Raw genomic sequence first — 16,536 nt, forward strand, 5'->3', positions numbered from 1 at the left:
CCACTACAATGATGCAGATTGGCATTAATGCATTTCTAACCAGTTCCTCTGGGACTTTCCCCAAAGTTATAAAGCCATTTCAGATTAGTGGCTTTCACACTCAAGATGAGCTATGCTTATCATAGACATGAGGAATTTTAATTTTAAATCATCCTGTCTTTCTTGAAAGAAAAATAATAATTTTTCATGGTATGCAAAGAGAAGACCAGGCTAATGCATAACTCCAGTTTCACTCTGTGTACACTTATGCATGGATATAACTATCCACGTGAGAATTCTTTTTTTTTTTTTAACGGGCAGGATTACTTGCATACCAGCAATCTAACATATTATAAAATGCAGCAATGCTTATAATTGCCTAAATGTTCATGTGTAATAAAATTTCAAAAGCCAGCATACCTTGCTCAGAAGATTTACTTTCTTTATCCTGAGAATTATGCTTCCTACTATCCAGCTGAACACCAAAGGCACTCCCCAGAGAGGTTGATGTTTTGGGATAAGAAACTTCCATCACATTGACATGGCAGTTGGTAGGGCAGAAATCACTGCTGTGCAGTGGGGAGATCTTAGATTTGGCTTGTTTAAAGGTGGGCCAAGCTCGATTCCTCAGCACACGAGAGAACTGTAAATTACAGAAGAAATAAAAAGCAGCTGAACACACAGTAGTAATAACTCAAAACATTTCACCTGTGTCATCGAAAACAAAAAAAATCAAAAGAAAATTAAATCATGTCAACTGGAACGAGTGACATAAATTCTAAGTTGTTGGAAATTAAACTGCTCTTTCAAAATCCAAACATTTTTAATGAGGCAAAGCAATATGGACAGCAAATGCAGGATTCCTTTGAAACTCCTGACTGCAAGCTATGTGCTAAAAGAAATGAACCTCAGTGACCAACACAACTTATTAGGACTCTATTCCACTGGCTGACAGAAAGTGAGAGAGTGTAATAGAGAAGCTGGCATCCTAGGGCACCAAGAGGCAAGAAATAAGATTTAAAAAACAGGGTAGCTATCAGGTCCAGGGTGAAAGAAGATGGGATTTTTTCAAGTATCATCAGAAAGCCAATTCAAAGCAGAAGTCCAGGCCAGACAGCAAAGTACTGTGGTGTTGACCAGAATGGCCAGACAACTGTACTCTCCATGTCTCCTGCTAATCCCTGATGTGTTTGGGGGTCACAATCAACTTGCAGATCAGTGTTCACTCTGCTTCTATGCCATTGACAATAAACTGATACTAAAATGATGTATGACTTCCAAGGGTATCTACTCCACTGCTTCAAACCTTACAACAGTCTACCATTCAAGTCTAGCTACTCCTTGCCATGGTCTATAAAGCTTCCCGAAATCCAGTTCTTACACACCTTGTTATCTATCCAAAGCTCTCCTCCCTTGTCCTCTAAGTTCCCTCAGGGTTTTGCACATGGTTCCTTTCATACACAATCTTACTCACTCTGAGCCTTTATTTATAGGTTGGTCAATGTACCTAGAATTTTCTTCTTCTCTCATGGCCAAACTTTTTCTTATGCATCTTCAGATTCTAGCAAATCATCAAGAGGGCTTCCCTGAGTCCCGGGCTATGTTCCCTTTTCCTGGTTACATGCTAGGTTGTAGCACACTGTCACTCTCTTTATAATTGTAAATAATTGCTCATCTCCAGCTCAGGCAGCAGATGGTAAACTCCAAGACGGTAATGACTATATCCATCTTGCACACCATTGATAGGTATCTCACAGAGTTGAACTGAACTGTAGTCTGAGAAGCAGAGGACTACAAGTCGTGAGCTTCCTGTGTGTTCCTAGCAGCTGTCACGGTAGCTAATAAGACATCAAACAAATCAGGGTCTTTTCATCATGTGTAGCAAAATAAGGGATATGAATTATATAATCTCTATGTTCCCTTCTTGCTTAAAAACTATAACCATGATTCTATCTACTTATTATACTACTAGAGTAATAATTCTGTCATTAAAAAGAATAAAAACAAAGACAACAAGGATCATTCTCTACCTCTTCTAGGTTAAATTAAAGGATAAGTATAAAAAAATAACATCCCGTAAATATATGTTCACATTAGAATCATTATGGAATAGCATAGCCTGAACTTACTACCACTTTTATTCATTCAACAATTACATGTGTTCCTCAGTATCCGCAGGAAATTAGTTCTAGGATTTCCCAGGGACATCAAAAACCATGGATACTCAAATTCCTTATACAAAATGTCATAGTACTTTGTATAACCTATTGCACCTTCTCCTGTATCGTCTCTAGATGACTAATAATAACTAATACAATGTGAATTCCATGTACATAGTTGTTATACAGCATTATTCTTTGTATTATTTTTAATGTTTTTTGAATATTTTTGATCTGTGGGTAGTTCAATCTGTGGGTGTAGAACCCCGAATACTGAGGGACCATTAGAGATCATAAGGGGTCTCTGGGTACCAGGCACTGTCCTAGGCATGTGGGGGAACATCAGTGAATGAAACAAAGATTCCTGACTTCTGAAAAGTTGCATTCGACAAGAGGAAAGACACGTAATAATGTGGCTCTTACCAGGATGGAAATGCAAAGCCCTTGAGAAAAAAACTGGCTGAGCACAGGGGGCAGAAGAAGGACCACCTACAGGAGAGAGATGGCAGTGGCTCACCGAGGGGCCATCAGTGATAGAGGCAGTAAGGAAAGCCTGCCTATTCTGAAGATAGAGCCAAAACAGAGTTGAGAGAAAGGGGGTGAAGAAGATAAATCAACAGAAGGATGGGTGTGCAGAAGGCTGGGATCAGGAGCTGATGTCAAACACACAAAGTCTGTGAGATCCATGGAGGTCAGACGGAGAAGTCAAGGGGGCTGAGATCTCTTGAGGCATGGTCAATGAAGAGGTCAGGAAGAAAATCAGCATAGAACACTTTGAATGAGCCACCAACAAGAAGAAAGGACAGAAGTCAGGCCTCCAGGGTGTCACAGAGAATGCTAATGAGAAGCTCGAAGTCAACTGCATCAGGTCAACTAAGACAAGGAGTTCAATCAGGAAATTAACAGGCTGTGGCAAAATAGAGCCATTTCAGTCATGTGGTGGGTTCCAGAATCCACCTGGAGCATGCTAAGGGGAATGAGCAGGTGAGACAACAGGTACAGACAGGGCTATGGAAAGCTCTTTTCAGGAAGATCAAAGAATTGGAACAGGAGGTAGAGAGGAGTGTAAGAGGCAAGGGAAGCATTTATTTCTAATAAAGGTGATTATGACAGCACATTTGTATATTGATGGCAAAAAACAGTTTTTACAGTGGGAACTTCAAGTTTTGAATGCATTGGTAGCTAATTCATTAATTATTGACCATGGCCACATATTTAAACTCCATGATAGTCACTTGACTAAAAATCAGAAGTAATACAAAGTAAGTAAGCTATTACTGTGCAGATAGTCTCCCATTTCAATGAAGTGTAAAATTCCTTAGGCACGGAGATACAAAAGTTCTGTATTAGACTGTCTTGTAAGGGGACACGGGGAAGAACTTTACATATAAGTTTCCAAATCCATCTAGCAGTTTGAGGAGTCTGAGTTAGCATTAGATAAGTACCTGGAATGTTCAAAGTTAAGACTTCTAATTCCTACTTACACTATTTCTGTACAAACAGAAACTATCTTCTGAATGCATATCAAGAAAGTATCCCCAATACTGGGGAAAAGTCCATTTATGGAATTGGTATTACGTAGAAGAATGACTCTAAAATTAAGAAGAGTTTCCCAGACAATTTACAAGGCAAATGTTTCTCAAAACAGGGAATAGATTTACATCTGAGCTGTCCACACACCCTGTTCCACAGAGAATGAATGCCTGCTCAAGATTCAGTACAGCCTTCAATACGGGCCAACCTTATCATAAGATGTCTGTGAACAGGAAATCTATTATTATATCCTGGCTATAGAAATGACAGAAATCAGCTGGTTACTATTTTTAAAATCTAAAACTTCTACAGTCAAAATAAAATAAAGCCTGACTCGTTAAGATTTTAGTTTCTATGGATACATTTTCTTTCACAAAAAAGGAGTGTTGAAACTTTCATCTGCAAGAAAAATATGTTGCTAATATAGTTTTTGAATAAATATGAGAAAAAATTTTAAAGTCTATATTCACACGTGTTTTTGGCTGACATGCATTTGCTATGTAACTGAAGCTAACCTCATATAACCTATTAGGAGTCTTTGTCTTAGGCATCTTCATTTCACTGAAAGTGAAAAGATCCTTTTAATACCTTCTTGTTAACTTGGCATCTCTAGAAAGAAGATGACAATTATTTTAAGAATATTTAAGGCCAAGTGAGATGATGATAAGATTAACTTTTAAAGCATTTCTGCCCTGATGTTTCTGACCAGACTTTTCTTTTTATTTATGAATGAAACGTAAAAATAAGTGAGGCTGCATTCCATAGGTCTGCTACTTGCCAGCTATGTGACCGGAGGCAAATGTCACCTTCTTGAGGAAGAAGCATGATGGTATGTCAGTACACACAGATGTTCTGAGACTCAGAGAACGATCAAGGGCAGAAAAGGGCTCTCTATAACTCAAGGGTATTATTTTTTGTTATCTAAAATCAATTCCTGTGGCTCTAGGGGTGTAGCTCAGTGGAAGAGTGTTCCTTGGCACAAAAAATAAAATAAAATCATTGTCCATAAATGAAATCATTCACCTGTCCATTTCTAACTTAAAAGCTTGCAGGATGCTAGTTATGAACAATTAAGTAGAACGTATTTCTCACTCACCAAGATGATGATTTTGAGAATCCCCAACATTTGGGTGAAACCCTAAACTATATTCTTTTCATCTCCTGCACATGCACACCTCAGTTTCTAATAAGCCATGTTTTTGTTAGAAACCAAGAAATGACAGCGTCTTCATCTGCTATAACCACTTCAGCAGATCTGCCCAGTTTTTGCCCCCTACCCGTATCTTGGAATGATCCTCTTCATCTCCAATACTGATACAGGGTCCACACCACCATCAACTCGCACTTCCACAGGTAAAGACCACTTACCAACCTCCCTGCTGTGGCTCTTCTCCCACCAATACCTTATGCAATTGCCAAAGTGATTTTCTTACTAACAAATCTGATTCTTATGCTATTCCAAAATATCACTGGAAAAGTCTAATGTTGTCGGGTTTTTTTTTTTTTTAAATTACATCCAGACTCAGATCTTCATTTCTAGTCCAGGGAGTATGCCGATTCTCTATCCTTAAGAGCAGTCTCATTTCTGTATCTCTGCCTGAACTTAGGTCACTTTTTATGCCATCTTCCCCTTCACTCTGACAAATCATCCCAACTTACAGGACCTACCATTTGGCGACTATTCAGTCCACAATGACTTTTTCTTTCCTGAAATCCTATTGTTTTTCCAGTCTGAACCGCACTGAGCTGTGTAACACAAAGTCAAATGCAGGTAAACCAATAACAACCAGTGTTAGTATAAAAGGGAGCAAGTTTCAAATCCCATTGCTGTTGCCAACTGAGTGCCTTGGGCAAGTTACTTAACCACGCTGAACTTCGGGCACTTCGTTCCATGAAATGAGAAATGTGTACCTCATTTCACTGTTTTGGTAAATTCTACAATGTAAGCAAACTAGAAAACACCTCATGCAATGCTAGGTAGCTGGTTGTAGCCTGACAAAAACCCCAGTTACTTGGGAGGCTCAGGCAAGAGGATTGCAATTTCAATGCCAGTCTGGGCAACCTAGCAAGACCCTGTCTCAAAATAATAAAACGATCTAAGGAGGGAGCTCAGTAGTACAGCATTGGCCTGGCATGCTCAAAGTCCTGGGTTCCACCCCAGAACTGTGTAAGAAAGGGAGAGAGGGAAAGCACAGGACACATGCACATGTATGTGTGTATGCACACACACATGCACAGGCACACACACGCACGCACACACACTATTGTGAGCTCATAACTCTAGGAAGCACCATGTAATCTGGGTTATATGGGGCTAGCAAGTTCAGCCATTCAGGGGTATTTCTAGCAGGTTAGGTGGGCACTTGTATTCCTCATGTCCCTTTGGCTTTTCCTTTAGATTAGACTGTAAGTGTGGGAGGGCAGGCATCCTGGAACAACTGTGCGTGTGCCCTACTCTTTACGTGATAAGTACACATTAGGGGCTGGGGATGTAGCTCAGTTGGTAGAGTGCTTGCCTCACATGCACAAGGCCCTGGGTTCAATCCCCAGCACTTCCTACCAAAAAAAAAGAAAAAACGAAAAAAGTGCACATTAGTTAATATTTTCCTATTCCTCCTGCCCCATCCCACAACAGTTTTGCTTTGAATAGACTGGGTTTTTCATCTACGCCATTGGCTTTCATTAAAGAGAGCATTAAAAATATCTGCAATGTAAAACAGATGTTTTTTGTTGAAGCCCTTCTTTCTTTCACGATGGTACGCTTATGGGCAGCACCATACAATATCTGTGTGAGAGATTTCTTTTAGCTCAAGAAAAGCTATGCTTTTCTTATGCAAAATGTCTATTTCACAGGGATGCTGCAAAAATACATCAGGATGTTTGCCTTTACATTTTGAACACCAGGAAGTAGAAAGCCAAATACAGTATTCAATTTTAGAACATAAATAGAATCTTGGGACCTAAGGACCCTTTCCCCTGTTGGTCAGTACCATCTATTCTAATACAGCTTTACTGTGGAGTAGATATTAATAATTTTCCTCCAATACCCATTCTCCTCTTCTTCCTTTCTGTAATAAGACTCCCCAGATTTTAGTTGAGCCCAGTGAAAGTCTGCCTGAGGAAATACGTCCCAGTCTCTCTTTCAAAAAAATAACTAATAAGGGTTAAACAGAAATGATGTGGATAATTTCTGGGTCAGGCAGCAAAAGCAAACTCCGTACTTCCTCTTTGCCCTTCTGAAGATTCACAGCCTAGACATGGTGGTAAAGCAGCTTTGAACTCGCAGAAGATAGCAATATCCCTAGAAAAGCAAAACCATACATGGCAGAACATTCCTAAGATTGACAAGTTCCCACCCCACTGTACTCCTGTCAGGATGGACTTTTATGTGGGGGGAAAAAAAAAAATCAATCAATCATCAATCCATCTTGGTTAAGCCTGTGTTATCTTGGTCCTCTGTGAAGCAGATGAAGCAGTTCACCACCCAATCTACAGTGGTTCCTAAAGTTTTGAGTGTGTGTGCATGCCTGTGTTTAACAGCTCACCCTTTTCATGTATGTTCCTGTAAGCTACTTCCAGCATCTTTGTCATATGAAGGAATGGAGAGAAAAAGAAAATCAAAAAAAAAGAAAGAAAATGACACAGACACAAGGGACCAGTTTGACTCCCAGAATCTGCCTGAGCCCCCATCACATCTTCTACAGAACCATCTCTGAAGCAGAATGATTCTCTTTTTCAAAATGTGATCAAAAGGAGAATAAAACTTGCATTTGCTGAGAGCTTTTGAGTTTTACTTCAAAGTACTGTCACAGACTACAGAGAAAAGGAGAAGTAAAAGGAGAATCTTCTTCCCTACAACTTCCAATACTCCCCATTTGGGGACTCCTTGCCAACTCAGATGAACCAGAGTTCAGCAGTCATGGAAAGAGAGCTAATGGGTGCCGCAGGCAGGTCGCAATCTCGATATCACTTTCTCATGCGACTGGACTTTTAGAAAATTATGACAGTAATGCATACTTAACAACCCAAATATTACAGGAAGTACGGTCTTCTACCCCTTGTCTCACTCTACCCAATGCAGCCAACAATGACAGTCCTTTGGGTATCCATTCACACACATTCTCATCCACATATAGACGCATGGACTTATTTTCACTTACAATATCAACAATATAAAATTCATGTATAGTTAAATAATATTCATTTATATCTAGATAAGTAATAATCACAAGTGTAGACATACCAAATTTTAAGCAATTACATCATTTTGAGGGGGAAATTTAATTAATTAGTCTTCTATGATATAAATACACACAAAAATTAAAAACTATTATGGGATATGCTTTGGAGGTCAATTTTCATTAATTCTATTTCCAAAATATATTCCCAAATCCATCTAATTTTCTGTCTCCTCCACCCTCATTGCTGTCATCATTGCTCAACTGAACTACTGTAATTGCTTCCAACTGTTCTCAATTTCTCCATCCCCACCCTTGCAATCCACCCCTACAAAAGCATGATTCCTTAAAATCCTCAAGTAGATAAAATCATCCCCCTACTTAAAGCCTTCCCATTGGTCTTCATCAATATAAGAATGAAACCCAAATTCCTTCCAAAGTTCCAAAAGGCACAACACTTCTACAACTCTTTCTAACGGGCCCCTGCCAAAGCCTCTGACCTTACTGGAGAGCTGGCCACTCCCCCCCACCCCCCACCCCCACCTCTCCACCCCCCCTGGCCTTCTTTCTGCTTTGGGGCCTCTGTCCCCTCTGTTCCTTACACCCAAATATTCCCTTCTTCAATGCAAATGGAGAGCTCTACTTGTCATGCACACCGAGGGTTTCACAAGGAGGGTGTCCCTGACTAGGTACCACCCTGACACTACCTACTACACCTCCCTATTTTGATTTCCTCACAAGCTTTTTCAACCCCTTTGCAAGGGTTTTTAATTCTTCGCTATTTCCACACTCAAATGTGAGCACCATGAGAGGAGCGATCTTGTCTGTCCCATCCCAGGTTACATTCCTCATGACAAGAAGTGCCTGGCACACAGAAGGTGTCCAAGAATGTATGACAAGTAAATAAACCAATCAATCAATTTAAAGCAGCCCATTAGCCACATACTTTGATTGAGGCCTTCCGTTTCCTTTGTTGGGAGAAAAAGGAAAGAATGACCATAGCGTAATTTAAAATCTTGATATCAGAATTAAAGGATCTGCATTTTAAAAAACCCAGCTCTATCTTTTACAGGTAAATTATTTAATTCGTTAGGCCTCAGCTAATATTATCTTTTCAAAAATGTGGGATAATAATATAGCTTATAGGCTGGCAAAGATCAAATGAGGTAATGGATATAAGACATTTTTAAAATACTCCAATATACTATTGCTATGGTTTGAATATGGACCCACAAAATTCGTGTGCTGAAAACTTAATCCCCAAATTCATGTGTGGACTGCATTGGGAGGTACACTTTGGGGAAGTAATCAAGATTAAATGAAGTCATGAAGTGGAGACTCCATGATGGCATTAGTGGCTTTATAAGAGGAAGACAGACCCTAACTAATGTGCTGGGTATCTCATCACATGATGCCCTCCAACACATTATGATGCAGAGAGAAGGCTCCCACTAATTGCCAGCACCTTGATATTGGGCTTCCCAAGCTCCAGAACCATGAATAAATAAACTTCTATTCTTTATAGCCTCAGGTGTTTTGCTATAGTAACAGAAAACAATAGACTAGGGCAGTTGTATAAATGTTATCATTATTACAATAAATACAGTACATAATATATGTATAAAAGGAATATCAAGGATCGATTTAAATTTGGCATTTCAATAATAATCTCAGTACTAATTACATATAAGAGTTATAGAATCTTTACCTTTTTGTAACTGGAAATTCTCTGACAAATGTGCTCAATTTTTTCACTGCACATGGCACTGAATTTACTCTGAAGGTCAGAAGGAATCACTTCATTTAGAGAATTTAGGCTGGCACAGTTTTGCACAAAATGATCATCATTTTTAGCCAGGGCTTCAAGAATCTAGTAATAAACACACAATACAAAATAAAATAAGAAAAAAAACAAACATCAGAAGTAGCCGCATAAAATTTTCATAAGTTAACGCTCCAGGGTGACTTTCCAGTATTGCTCTTCTCTTCGCGGCTCCCCAGGATTTCCATGTTCTTTGAGGCACTGTGAGAGAGGTGATTTGCTTTTTCTGTTAAGTATCTCAGGTTACACCTTCTGCTAAGTATAAAAAGGCTGCTTGGGGAGGTAAGTGGACTTCAAAGACTCCCTGCTGGACAGATCAGACATCTGATGTGGGAACATATTTCCTATATTTTTAGTCAGAGTAACCCAGAACATTTTTTCCGCTCAATTGGATGGGAGAACAACAACAACAAAAAAAAAGCCAGGAAAAGCAATAGCGTCCTCTTACAGAGAGTCCAGCACAGACAATGCAGTTAACAAATGCTTGAAGAAGGGATGAATAAATGAACAGTTATCCGGGTAAAATATAAATTAATGGTTATGCTGTGTCTAAGCTCTAGATGATAAAAGCATCATGTAAAAGCATCCATGTAATGTTTTCAGTTAGCAAACTTTTTTGAATATTTGAATCAATTGTAAGGCTGTGTGTGTGTGTATATGTGTGTGTGTTGTTTACCTTAGGTCACTAGAATTTCCAATGGATTGAGAATTACATGGTGTTTTATGACTGATAGAGATCATAGGGATTGACCTTACCCTTAACCAATATTTTTATAATACTGTGTAAGACATAAAAATGTGTTGATGTTTTATTTCTTTCAGCCTCTTACTACCTCCATCCACTTCCCTGTTGGTATGAGTTTTTCATTTCACCATTAGTCTAGAAATCAGAGTTGGCCTTGTCATTGGCAGCATGCTCCAGGCTAAATGCCTTAATTCCTTTGACTTTCTTCATGTGTAAAATGGAAATGATTTTTGCAGTACTAACATAATTATCATATGTGGAATAGTCCACGTAATTCTGCAAACTTGAAGTACATGAAAAATAAGATTAAATAACTATAATAATGTGGTTTCAAACTCTTGCATGGTTTCCATTGACTGTATAACATAGTTGCAAAGGAACTATGTTTGGGAAATATATATCAATAGATACATACAATGGCACAACAGCCTCATAATGATGAGTAGTTGTATTTTTTTTTTTAAGTTGGCTTCCAGAACATAAAATAAAAAGGTAAAATATTTATTTTTAAAATGGATCACTTAGATCTCCATGTTACTTTCTCCCACTAAAATTTTAAAAATATATATTATAACTGGTGACTGTCTCAACTACACATATTTAAAACAAGAAATAAAATGAAAAGATAAAAGTAAGAGAAATATATCTCATTTTTCTTGAAGTATCTGAATTCTCTCAGAATGATAGCCAAGCAGAAACAAACACTGGAGGTCACAGAAGGAGTCTGAGGGACTCAACTTTTAGAAGCACCATGAAAAGAAAGCTCAGAGTCACATGTTTCGTCCATTTGGATATAAATTCGCTTCCTCCCTCATCTTGTTTTCGTCTAAGGACCATATGGTGATGTCCTTTCCAAATAAGACTTGTACAAATTTCTGTGGATCTATTCATAACCTGATCTCTAAGCTTCTTGAAATTTTTGACACTTGCAGAATTTGAAATTTCTTATATTTCAGAACTTCAATGACTAGGGTCAGAGGATAATGTGCATTAAAAAAAAAAAAAAAACCTGTCAAGAAAACTATCTGAAACATATCCACAATACTGAATTAACAGAGGCTGCAAACCTATTAAATGTACGAAAGTCTTTGCCCAATCAGCTGGGCAAGAGTTCTATCCAAGTTAAAACCGTCATACAAAAGGATCAATAAAAGTAAGACCATACACATACTCAATACTAGAGAAAAAAGAAAAAGATGTTGAAGGATCTAGCAGCTACAGCATGTACAGCCATTGCATTTCATCAGGTTGTTTTAGTTAGAAGGGAACCCCTGGTGGTGACAGGTCCACTCCTACCTTGGCAGTCAGGCTGAAGAACCCCTTGGGCTCAATCATCTTCTCCACCACATTGCACTTGATCCCAGCTGTGCTGTCATACTCGTACACAACCCCGTACTCCAGGTGGACATTGTCCACTGTCAGACTCACGTGCTCCTTCTTCCCGTCGATGATGGCCATGGTGTTGAACTTGTCAAGTGCCTCTGCAATGCAGACAATCTTAATTTGGCAACATCATGAAAGGTTTATTCATCTCCTCAAATATTTTGAGCCTCAAATAATTTTTCAAGAGTTCTTCAAAGGTCGGTTAAATCCGATGAATGAAGCATCTATTCTTGTTAACAATTTGAAAAATAAACGTACTTTATAGAAAGCAAATGCTTGAGTGATTCAAATCTCACCACTTTAATATGACCAATCTCATCTTTATACCACTTGGATCTGTGGGCCATGTTTATATTTAGTTATACCAATGTAAATACTACAGATGTGATTTTGTGTTATTTTTTCATGAAAAGAGCATACACAGCTTAAATTTAGGGTTTCTAAAAATGCCTTAAACATTGAATGAATATTTTCTCAAAGCAGCAAAACACACACACACACACACACACACATAAAGAAGGGCATATTACAGAAGACAAAGGAGATGTAAGAATTGTTTCTGAACAGAGAGGATAGGATACCTGAAGTTTCCCAAACAGCCTCTTTCAGGGAGAGTTCATTGAGAAAATTCATCATTGTTCACTATACTAAAAATTCCTATATAGAATGTCTTCCTATAGATTTTCAGCCTGCGATCAGTCAACTGGTGGAAAAACACTTAAAGTGCCATGTAAGAAACCAGGAGATCCAATAATAAATATTAAGTAAACAAAAATAAAATTGTTTATTTAAAATAACAAAATCCTAGAATAGGATAGTAAATTGTATGTATTAAATAGGCTAAAGAGGTATATTGGTTTACCTTAAACTAATTAAGGTCCAAAATAGTTAGACACCAATTCCTAACTACCAATTAACCGACCTACCTTACATTGTGACACCAAAGATTAATTCCAAATGAAAAATAAAAGCCTCAGGTTGAGGTCCTGAGGCTCATCCTATTTTGAATAACTAACATCAGGTCTTATCATAATAATATTATGTTACTCCAATGAAGTTGAGGTATTTCTGGTTTTGCCCATGGGTTGGAACAGGATCCAACTAAACTTTCCTAGGAACCCCTTCCACGATTGGTATACACAGATGTCATATGATAAGAACATATATTTGGTCTGTGGTCCTATTCCTGATGAGGAGCTTCTAAAATACTTACAACTTACTGAGCTATTGAGACAACAGAGGTGCCTTTTGTTATTTATGACAAGCTCCTTTCAACCACATACTAGTAATGTGTTCATGAGGTGATTCTTAGTGAGCCCTTAGATAACTTCAAAAATGGGGGCTGACGGTCAAAGGAATCAACCATGCAATTAGGGGTCTGGAACTTTCAACTCCACCTGCAGACCTCTGGGTGTAGGGGGTGGGTTGAGATTAAGTTCAGTTACCAATAGCCAATGATTGAGCCAAACCCATTACATAATGGAACCCACTAAAAAACAATGCAAGTTGGAGAGCCCCCCAAGTAGATAAACATATGCATACATCCAGAGGGGTACACATCCCAAAACACTGGGGACACAGCTCCTGTGCTTGGGACTTTACCAGAACTTACCTTGTGAACCTGTTCATGTTGTATCCTTTATAATAAATTAGTGATAGTCAGTGAAGTGTGCTTCTGAGTTCCATGAATCATTCTAGCAAATACTGGATCTAAGAAGAGGGTGTGAGAACCCCTCTTAAAGCCAATTGGTCAGAAATACAGGTGAAAACCTGGAACCTACAAGGGCATCTGAGGAGAGGGCAGTCTTGAGGGACTGTGCCCTTCACTTGTGACGTCCATACTAACTCCCAGAAATAGGTGTTGGAACTGAATTACAGCACACCCCATTGGTATCTGGAGAGTAGGAGACTTGCTTGGTGTGGGGGGGAAAAAACCCCACACATATGGTGTTAGAAGTGTTGCCAGTAAAAACTGCCCAGAATACGGAACTCTCTAGCTGTACTGATTTGAAAGAATCTAATGGTATAATAAAAATAAAAATGTCCAGAGACATCCACCAATAAGATGAGTGGACAACAGGAAAATAATTATAAAGGAGGATTGTTTTTCTGTGAAAAAGTTCTAAAATAAAAATTCAAGGTATCTGTCAGAGGCAGACATACATGCAATTGCTTCCGTTGCTTTTGGCAACGCCTCTGGATAAAGCAATTTGCTGGATTGTTCAATTGAGAAAACAGAAATAGCAGGAGAATTTATCCAAAGACCTCTCTCTCTCTCTTTTCTTTCTCTTTTCCCATATTAGTTTGCCTCTTTCCTTACTGTCAATGTTAGAATACAGTAAAAGTTACTCAAATCAAGAAAATATTTTGAAAGGGACTATGGACCTTCCAGACCAAGACTTCTACATTTCAATAAACATGTAAATTTTTTCAAAATGAGGATGGGCTAAGGTTCTGCTTTTTTTTTTTTTTTTTTTTTTTTTATTGATACCACAGATTGAACCCAGGGACGCTTAACCACTGAGCTACATTCCCAGACCTGCCCACCCCACTCCCCTCTTTTCTTAGTTTTTATTTAGAGAGGGTGGCACTGAGTTGTTTAGGGCCTCTCTAAGTTGCTGAGGCTGGCTTTGAACTGCCTCAGCCTTTCAAGCCACTGGGATCACAGGTGTGACCCACGTGCCTGGCTGAGGTTCTTCATTTTTTTATGATAACTGGAATAGCAAAATCTAAACAACATTCAATCTGCTACCTATGGATTTCTAGTTTTCCCAGAACCATTTGTTAAAGAGACTGCCTTTTCTCCAGTGTATGTTTTATGGCACCTTTGTCTAGGTAACTGTATTCATGTGGATTTGTCTCTGTGTCAACTATTCTGTTACATTAGTCTCCATGACTGTTTTGGTACCAATACCATGCTGGTCTTGTTATGATAGCTCTGTAGCATAATTTAAGGTCTGATATTGTGATACTTCCAGTTTCACTTTTCTCACAATAGCTTTGGCTATTCTGGGTCTCTTATTTTTCAAAATGACTTTCATGGTTGCTTTTTCTATTTCTATGAAGAATGACATTGGGATTTCAATAGAAATCGCATTAAATCTGTATTGCACTTTTGGTAGCATGGCCATTTGATAATATTAATTCTGCCTATTCAAGAATATGGGAGATCTTTCCATCTTCTTCAATTTCTTTTTTAGAGTTCTATAATTTTCATCAGAGGTCTTTCACCTCTTTTGTTAGATTGATTTCCAGGTTTGGTTTTGTTTTTGTTCTTTGTGGGTTTTTTTCTTGTTGTTGTTTTGGTTTTTTTTTTTTTTTTTTTTGAGGATATTGTGAATGGGATCATTTTCCTAATTGTTCTTTTAGCTGATTCATATCAGTGCATGGGAATGAAATTGATTTATGGGTGTTAATTTTATATCCTGCTACTTTGCTGAATTTGCTTATGAGTTCTAGAAGTTTTCTGGTGGAGTTTTTTGGGTCTTCTAAATATAGAATCATATCAGTGGCAAATAGGAAAGATAGTGGAATGATTCTGATACAACTTTCCTATATACATATATGAATACGCCACAGGGAATCTTGACATTGTGTACAACCACAAGACTGGGATCCTAATTAGAATGAGATGTACTCCATGTTTGCATGAATATATTGTTATACTCCACTGTCATGTATAACTAAAAAGAACAAAAATAAATAAACAGCATTCAATTCCAAATAAGGAAACGTGACATAACTCAGGATTGAATCCTCACTTTATCACTTAACCAGAATGGGTAAAACCCTTAACCTACAAAGACCTCAATTTCTAGAAGGTTATGATCATACCTACTTTTTTAAAAAAAATGTTCTCTTTTAATGATTAAGTGAGATAAGCTATGTAAAACATTTAGATGATGCCTAACAACCAAGATATGACTATGACACATTAGGCACAAGCTATTACTGCTTGCTTATGTGACATGACATCTATTTGGTGATAATGACTTAAGATTCAAAGTCATGTTTGGAAGATACAAGACCTTCAACATTAGCAAGTAGATACAGACAGAGTAGAAAAGAAAACTATTAAATCAAAGGGAGAAAAAGAAGAAACCTACCTTCAACTTTGCAGTCAAAAGCATCCCCTGGTTCATCTCCAGGAGGTTTGGAGTTAGATTTTTGGAGGTCTTCCTGAGCACTCTCGATGCTATTATAAACCCACTGTATGGAATCTTGCTGGAAATGAGGGGGGAAAAGAAACTTCAGAGGTAATGAATACTACATCCTAAAATGCATATCCACTTCATAAACTTGCTTTAGAAGAAGAGTTGCCCTTCTTATTTACTACTCTAGTTTGTTTAGAAATAATAGAATTTGAAAGAGAAAGACAATCAACATCAGAAGGAAAAGTCAATGACGATTTAACAAACTGACTTTTTTTCAAGCTTAAATTATCATCCAAAGATATGTTTTATGTAAATTTATCTTCCAAAGATATGTTCCAAAGATATTTTTTAAAAAGGATGTATTTCTCAAATGTCTTACTTAAACGCCTCAAGTATATCTTAAAATGAGTTATAAATTACATCTTAAAAATAAGCAAATGTTAGATGGACAGTTTGGGAATGAATCAATTTTCTATCACTGTACAAACCATTTTAAATGCCCCCAATAGTCACCTTATTTTAATACATTTAATACTTCTTTGAATCAAACCAACATGAAAATTGGGAGAATATCTTTTATCTC

At 37.9% G+C, this 16,536-nt stretch overlaps 1 protein-coding gene and 1 non-coding gene across 2 annotated transcripts in view; one reads left to right on the forward strand and one right to left on the reverse strand.

Moving 5' to 3' along the window:
- Prex2 (phosphatidylinositol-3,4,5-trisphosphate dependent Rac exchange factor 2) overlaps nucleotides 1–16,536 on the reverse strand; it is a 271,955-nt gene that overhangs the window by 112,292 nt on the left and 143,127 nt on the right. The window contains exons 21-24 of the mRNA XM_015485816.2: nucleotides 15,906–16,023; nucleotides 11,713–11,897; nucleotides 9,558–9,719; nucleotides 400–622 (exon numbers count right to left, since the gene is read on the reverse strand). Of these exons, the coding sequence (XP_015341302.1) occupies nucleotides 400–622; nucleotides 9,558–9,719; nucleotides 11,713–11,897; nucleotides 15,906–16,023 (688 nt within the window). The remainder of the gene's footprint in view (nucleotides 1–399; nucleotides 623–9,557; nucleotides 9,720–11,712; nucleotides 11,898–15,905; nucleotides 16,024–16,536) is intronic.
- Nucleotides 6,157–6,229, forward strand: Trnav-cac. The gene has a single exon. It is a non-coding gene; the product is annotated as a tRNA-Val (tRNA).

This window comes from Marmota marmota, unplaced genomic scaffold, assembly GCF_001458135.2.
Source record: "Marmota marmota marmota unplaced genomic scaffold, marMar, whole genome shotgun sequence".
Lineage (NCBI taxonomy): Eukaryota > Metazoa > Chordata > Mammalia > Rodentia > Sciuridae > Marmota > Marmota marmota.